The sequence below is a fragment of the Artibeus jamaicensis genome, unplaced genomic scaffold (assembly GCF_021234435.1).
Source record: "Artibeus jamaicensis isolate MK-2021 breed Jamaican fruit bat unplaced genomic scaffold, CSHL_Jam_final contig_1582, whole genome shotgun sequence".
Classification (NCBI taxonomy): Eukaryota; Metazoa; Chordata; class Mammalia; order Chiroptera; family Phyllostomidae; genus Artibeus; species Artibeus jamaicensis.
The window spans coordinates 689301-697938 of NW_026521309.1; the positions used below are offsets into that span (position 1 = coordinate 689301).

General features: G+C 56.2%; 2 protein-coding genes across 2 annotated transcripts; one reads left to right on the forward strand and one right to left on the reverse strand.

Annotated features, from left to right (window-relative positions):
• The first annotated feature begins 284 nt into the window (after positions 1–284).
• CLDN4 (claudin 4) lies at positions 285–2003 on the forward strand. The gene has a single exon (XM_037154769.2). It carries the CDS (start codon positions 532–534, stop codon positions 1159–1161), a length of 630 nt encoding a protein of 209 aa, XP_037010664.1. The 5' UTR covers positions 285–531; the 3' UTR covers positions 1162–2003.
• An 802-nt stretch (positions 2004–2805) lies between these two features.
• METTL27 (methyltransferase like 27) lies at positions 2806–6734 on the reverse strand. Its single transcript, XM_037154768.2, is given in 6 exon segments — positions 2806–3077; positions 3079–3208; positions 4888–4980; positions 5375–5510; positions 5704–5832; positions 6315–6734. Coding segments are annotated over 6 exon segments (768 nt in total). The 5' UTR covers positions 6477–6734; the 3' UTR covers positions 2806–2959.
• Positions 6735–8638: the final 1904 nt, after the last annotated feature.

Here is an 8638-nt window from a genome sequence, read left to right on the forward strand (position 1 = left end):
ACATCCAGAGCCTGGCCAAACCTGGTTGCCCCCCTGACCTGGCCACTTCCAGGTGCTCCTGAGCTGTGACTCAGAGTCTGACCTCAGCATGGGCCCAGCTGCCAGGAGAGGCAACCGGGAGAGGGCAGTTTCTTATGAGATTGTGACTCAGGGGCCCAGGGCTGGGGACTTAAAGTGCCTTTGTTGGCCTGGTCTCAGGAATCCAGAGAAACTGGTTGAGGGAAAGGCCTCAGGGATGAAACGCCTCCCTCTATCCACCCTCCACCCCGCCCCTCCACAGAGCCATATAACCGCCCCCAAGCTCTAGCTGTGAGCCTGTGGCAGCTGTTGGCAGGGAGGAACCAGTCTGGTCACACTCCCTGGGCCTGTGCTTCAGATTCCTGTGAGAGACGCTCAACTGGCTGTGCCTTCGGATTTGCAGTGAAAGGCTTCCCTGTGGACAGTGTCCATTCTCAGCACTTGGATTTCTACAGCCCCCAGGGCCAGATCCTTAAAGACTTCCAGGTCCTAGACCCCAGCAGACCCTGAAAGATGGCCTCCATGGGGCTACAGGTGATGGGCATTGCGCTGGCCGTGCTGGGCTGGCTGGGCGCCATACTGAGCTGTGCGCTGCCCATGTGGCGGGTGACAGCGTTCATCGGCAGCAACATCGTCACGTCGCAGACCATCTGGGAGGGCCTGTGGATGAACTGCGTGGTGCAGAGCACCGGCCAGATGCAGTGCAAGGTGTACGACTCCATGCTGGCGCTGCCGCAGGACCTGCAGGCGGCACGAGCCCTCATTGTCGTCTGCATCATCCTGGCTGTGCTGGGCGTGCTGCTGTCTGTTGTGGGTGGCAAGTGCACCAACTGCGTGGAGGATGAGAGCACCAAAGCCAAGATCATGATTGTGGCAGGCGTGGTTTTCCTCCTGGCCGGCTTGCTGGTGATGGTACCCGTGTCCTGGACGGCCAACACCATCATCCGTGATTTCTACAATCCTCTGGTGGCCTCCGGGCAGAAGCGGGAGATGGGGGCCTCACTCTACATCGGCTGGGCGGCTGCAGGTCTGCTGATGCTCGGTGGGGCTCTTCTCTGCTGCAACTGCCCACCTCGTGCTGACAAGCCCTACTCGGCCAAGTACTCTGCCGCCCGTTCCGCCCCCGCCAGCAACTACGTGTAAGGTGCCGCCACTCAACTCCCTGTTGGCGCTGTTTCTCCCTGGAGTGAGCTCGGTGCAGTCTGTGAACCCAGGAGGGCTCTGCCGTGGTCTGCAGGCTGCTGGGGGATGGGCAGGCAGGGACTGAGACCGGCCATTGGCCAGCAGCCCTCAGCCCCTTCTGACCCCCTTGGACACCTTCCTGAGGCCTCCTCTACAATAGCAAGGATGGACTGAAAGATTTCTGAGCCACCCTCCTCTGAGTGGCCTGTGGATGCTGGGGAGGAGCAGGCAGCAACAGGGCATGGCAGTGGAGTGGGGAGCTGGCTCTTGCAGGACAGCTCAGCCCTGACTGCTTCGATTCTGAGCGTGTGCCCTGCCCATGCTTGCGTTGGTCACCGTTCCCTTCTTTGATCTTCCCCCCGCCTCCGAGTGCATCCACGGGAAACCCGTGGCCGTGAAAATGGCTGGGGCCTCACTCATCTACCTGCCTGTGGAGCAGAGTTGACTGACGGGTTTAGAAGGGAGGGGTGAAGGCGCTGAGAACTGGTTTGGGTAGCAGTGGGGGAGGGGGCCTGGAGGAGGCCCCGGCTGCTGGGACTCCTTCCCGCCCGCCCTGCGGCCTCAGCAGGAGGACCCTGAGCTCCCCCCCCCCCCCCAAATCGGTTCCCTCCGATGGTACCTGCCATTCTTATGAAGGTCATCAGTTAGTCTGGCGAAGGCAGGGGGAATGATCTTTCTCTGGCCTGCATCCTAGTAAGTTCTGGAGCTTCTTCTTGACTCTGTGGTTTGTTTTGTAATTTAAGACCTATTTGTCACAGCAATGACTATTATTTTCTACAATAAATGAGACCTGTGCACAGGAAGACTCTGTATGTTTCTGATTTCAGCTGTGGTGGTGGGTGGGGGGAGGGCTGGAGGGGGCCAGTGAGGGGCAGGACCACTGTGTCGGGCCTGGATGGGAACACTTTAAAAACACGTCTCATGAAAAATTGGAAGTGGCTTGACTTTGGAAATCACGTTGTTCAAATTCTCCATTTGTCAGAGGGTGAAATCCCTACACAGGCAAACATGTGCCCAGAACTCTGGTGAAGTGCTGGGGACTCCAAGAGAGGGGACAGGTGAGAACATCCAGCCCTGGGAAATGGGCCACCTGTCACTCTCCCTGTTTGTCCCAGCTTTGTCTGGGCAGCCAGGCTGGTCTGCTCACCCTCCAGCCCCACCTCCTGGCCTTTGCTCAGGCTGTCCCTGCCCTTGGCCTGGAATGTCTCTTTTCCTTTCTCCACCCCCTGAACCCTGCTTATCCTGAAGGCCCAGCTCCGGGCATCCTCCCCCGTGAGGCCTGCCCACCTGCTCAGGGCAGCCTCCGAGCCTCACTCTGAGTTCCAGTCTCTTTGGAGGTGAAGAAACCAAGTCCTGGACACGTGAAAGTGTTTGACCAAGCCCAGATACGAGCCCAGATACGGGGGTGGGGGTTTCCTGTCAGGTGAGTTAGGGATAAGGAAGCCCATCACTCCGGGAGAGTCAGAATCCCATCTGTGGCCCTGAGGCATCTGGGTCAGACCTGGGGTGGGGACCTTTCTATCCAGTTTCTTCTCATTTCTGCCCTCCACAGGTCACAGGTACAATGTCACTTTTTCTTGGGGTGAGAGAACTGCAGAGTCAAAATGCTGTTGCCCCTCCTGGGGCTCATTTAATAGGCAGAGCTCTCCCGAGGAGAGGGCTGGTACAGTGGCCCCATTTTACAGACGAAGGCCCAAGAGCAGGCCCGACCCAGGTAACCGGGAGGGTCAGAGGCCAGCTAGGGGCTGAGCACTGGGCCTCACTCCCTCAACCTGGGTCGCCTTCTGCTTTCGGTACAAGTAGACAATGCCAGGGATGTAGCCATCAGTGTCAGAAGTGCTAGGCACCTCCTCAAGCTTGGAGGTAGCCAGTTCCCACCGGTCTACAGTCCAGGCCACCAGGCGTTTGCACTGCCTGGCCTGTTCGAGCCTGTCCAGGGTGACCTCCAGTGCCTCCTTGTAGCGAAGGTTGGATGGGTTGGCCCTGGTGGTCAGGCACACCAGCCCGCCTGGGGAGGGGTGGGAGAAACAGGTGAGTGGGGGAGGGGCAGGAGCCGAGGTTTCAAGTTAACAGTTCCCTTTCCTTCCGGCTCCTGTCCTCAAGGACATCAGTTCTCCCAGCTTGTCCCCAGGCCAGCCTCCTGCTGTCTCCAAGCTGTTGGTACTCACCATCCCTACCCCCGTGAATACCCTCTGCTTCTCCAGCTTGAGTGCCTCCTACATCTGTTTTGGGGCCCAAGTATCCTTTATGCGGGAACTCTTTATTTCTCTTTCCCTGGCGGAGAGGGGGCTCCCTCCTCACCACTCACCCAGCCCCTCTGCTGGAGGATATGGCTGTGTCTGGATGCACAGGAAGGAAACACACAGCTTTGGACCTGCCCCTTCACTTCCATGCCTCTGTTTCCCGGCTTGCGGAGCGGGGTTGATTAATTACCCTGTCTCAGAAAGGCTGGTGCAGTCAGTAACCACGGCTGAATGAATGAATGAATTCATCCCTTCAGATCTTTTCCAGGCGCGTACAGTATGCCCAGTGCGGGCTCAGATACACCCAGGAGATACTGGTGTCTGAAAGGCTGCCTGGGAAGGGGCTGAAGAGAAGCAGGCCCGGCTGGTGGAGAGGGGCCCTGTGAGAGGAAGGGCTCGGAAGCAGGCAAGCCTGTGACGTGTGGGCCGGCAGGCACGGCTCTGGCCAGCTGCCAGGTCTGGTAAGTGCAGGCTGGGCCAAGAGGCCTGGTCTTTTCTGGTTCAGGCAGTGGGAGTTTCCTGTCCCGAGCCCAGTCACTAGCTCTTTCTCTGACCCCACCAACGTCCCTACATCTGTCAGCTTCCATGGTCCCAAGGCCTGCCCAGGCCTGCCCAGGCCCAACCGCAGCCCCTGCAGGGAGATATAATCATGCCGTGATAGGGGAACCTCCGCAGCTTCCTGCTCCTGTCCTGCTGCCAGGATCTGCACACTCCACTACTCTCCTTTCTGCCTGTGGCTTTGGCTGTGTCCCCGTGGGGACTGCCCTCATCCCCCACCCCAGCCCTGAGAAATGCCTCTCTCTGAGATGTGGGAGCACTGAGCACTCCCGGCCCTCCTGAGCCCACCTCGGCGAGGGCGGTGGGCCCTGGCGTGGAGGTAGCCCCAGTGTTTGGAAACTAGGGGCACGGTGGGTGGGTGACTGAGCCCAGAGGGCGGGGCGTGTACATTCTCCCCAGGGCAGAGGGAGGCACAGGGCAAGACACACGGTAGGAATGCAGTATCAACCCCACTTCGCAGATGAGGAAACAGAGACGGGAAAAGAGTGACTCACCTAAAAGCCACCCAAGAGTTAGTGAGGAAGCTAGAAGATGAGGGAACTGAATGGAGACCTTACTACACAGCAGGACTAAAGCAAAGTCCTCTGAGACATTATTTCACCCAATTCTCACAGCAACCCTGTCGGGAAGGGACTACACCACCCTGCTTACAGGTGGGATGGAGGCTGAAGAGGAGAGTGGAGTTGTTCCTGGTTGCCTAGTGAATAAGAGGCAAGGGGGCCACTTGCCCGGCCTGCCTGTTTGCCTGGGTCGGCAGCTGGTGGCTGGAATATTAGGCTAGGCTGTGAGGCCCTGGGCAGGACCACGCCCCTTGCTTGGCCTCAGAGATTCTGAGACCTGTGTCTTTGGGTGTGGAGAGGGAAGGTGTGTGTGGGCTGCTTCTCACCTGGCTTGGTAACTCGCAGGAGTTCAGGAACTGCACTGCAGGGCACCTGGCCGTCGCTGAGGGCACCCACCACCAGCACTGCATCGTAGGTCCCTGTGTGAGGCGAGCAGCTGTGGTGTGCTGGTTTGTCTTCAGTGCAGCCTCAGCCCATCCTGGGGGACAGTACCCAACCTCCGGGGGCTGGGGAGGGACCAGGTAAGCCGCTAGTGTCTGTAGGACCCAGATCCCATGGGGAACATGGCAGGTGTAGCCCAGTCCTGGGCTAAAGTCAGATCATGGGATGGAGGGCTCAGAGAGAGGGCTTCACGGGGCCTCGAAGAGGTTCTTAGTGAGGCACTGGGGGCTCAGAGGTGAATGAAGGCTCAGGGTGGAAGGGGGCTTATGGAGCACTCAGCAAGGGGGATGGAAGCTGGGTAACAGAAAGAGCCATCAAGGCAGGCTTGGTCAGAGAGTGGGCCTTGGGGTGTTGGGGTAGAAGGGGACAAACCTTCGGGGCTGGGCAGAGGCTCCTGGCCCAGCGTACAGAGGCTGAGGCGCTGGTAGAGGCCACGGGCCTGGGCCTGTTTCAGCATCTCTGGGCTCCCATCTACCCCATGCAGCTGGAGGAAGCCCCGAGCCTGCAGCTGGGATGGGAGGACTGTCACAGTTCACACCTGCTGCATCCCAGCTGGCTCCCCACACCTCAAGAAGGGCAGTGGGCCCTGCAGTGGATGTTGCTCAGGTGTTTGGGAAACGGTGAGTCTTAGGCCTGGAGTGGCAAGAAATTTGAGCACCTGGGGGGCTTAAGAGAGAGCAAAGGATCTGGGCAGACCTCACCTCGACAGCCACCAGGCCAGTGCCACAGGCCACGTCCAGGATCAATGCGGCGTGGGGTGGGCCTGGAAAGACTTGGCTGAGGCAGTCCACTGCAAGGCGGGGGGCGCGGTACTGCAGGCTGGCCACATCCTGGAACAGAGTGCTGAGCTGACTACCAACCTGTGCCCTAGTGTTTGAGGGACCTCAGTGAAGGGTGGTCTAGGAGTCAGCCAGGCCAACCCGTTAGTGTGTGTGTGTGTGTGGGGGGGGCAGGACAGGAGAGTCAGTCCCCAGCCCACTGCTGAGACCTGCTCTGCTGGCCGAGGCAGTGCTGTGTTTACTCCATAGTGACCTTCCATGGCACCTCCTTCCTGCAGGCAGTTCTGCCTGAGCTGCAGTCCCAGAGTGGGGACGGAGGTCTTGGCCCCTGACCTCCTGACTGTGCAGTGTGAGGCTGCTCAGATAGCAAGGCTGCTCTGTCCGAAAAAGGGGGCAGGACTGAAAGGTTGTGTCTGGGTCTCACTTCATTCTCACTAGCTGTCCTGGGATGCAAGGATGTCTATTCCTGCTGTACACATAGGAAAACTGAGACTGGGCACGCAAGGGAGGTGGAGGACCCCCGGCGGGTTTACCTTGTCATAGTTCGGAGCCCAGCGTTCATAGAAGTGCAGCGTGTGGGCCAGGTCCGTGATGCGGTGCATGGACCCGACCCGCGCCCAAGCCTCGCACAGGCTTCCGCCCTTCTCCTGAGCCATCCTCCTGCTGGGACACAGCCTCAGTGTCCTGACATCCATCTCAATCTCCTCCCCCAACCTGCCCACCCGCCATGCCCAGTAGCGGCCCTCCAGGCCACCAGCACAATCCCGTTTCACAGGCGGGTACTCTGAGCAAAGAGACTGGGCACCTGGGGTTTAGGGCTGGAGAAGGGGTGTTCTCGTGGCTGGAGGGAGGGCCTGCCCCGACCTCCCCACCTCCGGCCACCGTGAGAGGGTTTCCAAGGCGGAAATTTCTCCTCGGCGGTAGGAGTAATCACGGTGGGGCGGGGGATCAGAACTCACAGACAGTCCGAATCCCGGGAACTCCCGGGAGGAAGGAGCGGTGACCCTGGCGGAGCCCCCACCGCCTTCGACGATTGGCTTTCGCCTAAGAAAAACTACCCAATTAAAAAAAGCGCCGACGGTCCGCCCATCCACCACCAGCCAATGAGCTCAAAGTTTTGGTCTTCGTCCCGCCTGGGAACATCCGTTTGACAGATTTTCTTGGTAGTGGAGTATGCGGCTTTACGAGTTTCTCATCCCTCGTGGCTCCCCGTATTCTTTATGCTTCTTAAAAAACATGAGCTGTAATGCAATGGGAGCCTCTGGATTCTTAGGGACAAGAGAGCGAACTCGGGTCGCCTTTATTTTTAGAACACCCACGAAAGTCTAGGCAACACTAGACCTCCGTAGGGCTTTTTGCAGTGATAAAAAAGTTCTATAATGTGTGCTGCTCCGAATGTTAACCACTAGTCACACGTGGCTTGAGCATTTGAAATGTGGTTAGTACTACTGAGGAAATGAGTTTCAGATTTTATTAAATAGCCATCTGTGGCTAATGGCTGATGATGGCCTGGGAGTCCTAGTACTTAGCGAGTGGTCCGGTGGTCGTCAGGCTTGCAGCATCTGACTGGCGTGTTTAGCTAGGATTGCCCCCAGGGAGGTTGTTAGGGGAGCTTGTTAGAAATGGAAATTCTTTAAAAAATATATTTTATTTCATTATTTATTTATACACAAAGGGGAAGTTTGGGAGAAAGAGAGGGAGAGAAATATCAATGTGTGATTGCCTCTCGCGTGCCCCCTACTGGGGACCTGGTCTACAACCCAGGCATGTGCCTTGTGACTGGGAATCGAACCTGTGACCCTTTGGTTCTCAGGCTAGCACTCAATCTACTGAGCCACACCAGCCAGGGCCAAGAAATGGAAATTCTTGAGCCTCACCCCAGTTCTACTGAATCAGAATCTGATTCCTGAAGTGTGGTAGTGGGCTGGGGCCTAGAAATCAGTGTCTTAACAAATTTTCAAGTGATTTCTATGCAGCTAAAGTTTCAGAAGCACTAGCCTTTGATTCCTTATATGGAACCGGAGTTTAGGCAGACAGGTTGCAACTGTCCAGGCAGGAGATGTTAACCTAAAAATAAAAGGCCAAAGTGAGAAGCAACAAGTGTTGATCGGAGATTTTTTTTAAAAAAGCTATTTTGGGGAAGAAGCACTAATTCAGGAAGAAGCCCAAATAGTGTTCTGATTAAGAAGTGAAGGCAAAGGGTATTAATGAGAAAGGTTAAGGGGAATAATTACATGAACAGAAGGAAGGAATTTCTTTGGGTGTTGATAAGCTAAGGAAAAAAATTCTACAGGTACAAGTAAGTTAATTCAGTGATGCTAACCCTAAAGAATCTCTGTAATTTTCAGTCTGGTTCTCATAATGTCTGTTAGCTTTGCAAACAGTTGTTTGGAATGCAATGCTGCTTTAGGTTCAGTACAAAGGTTATTTTGTCCAATTTTAACATTCCAAAGCTTTGAGAAGTAAGACGTGCAAGGCAGTTTCTTTGGAACAGCAGCTTCCTCCATTGTGAAGTGGCTCCATTTACAGTCTTCTCCCACACAACAACATTTCTGTCAATGATGGACCACATAAACTACTGAGGTTTGCTGGGTAGCCGAGGAAAGGGGCCACGTGTGAGACCTGGCTAGCACAGGGGAGGCCTGCGAACCCAGGGACAAAAAGTAACCACCGTGGGATGGTCGCAAATGAAAACTTTCTAACTAAAAACAGTTCGTGGCAGGTTCTAGTCCTGTCCCAGGCTGGTGTTTTTCCCTAACAAAGGTCAGTCTTCAGCTTAACTGAGCCTGTTGGTTTTTTTGCATCTATGATAACGTACCTTCAGAACAGAATATCAAATTTCCTTGTTCCTCCAGAC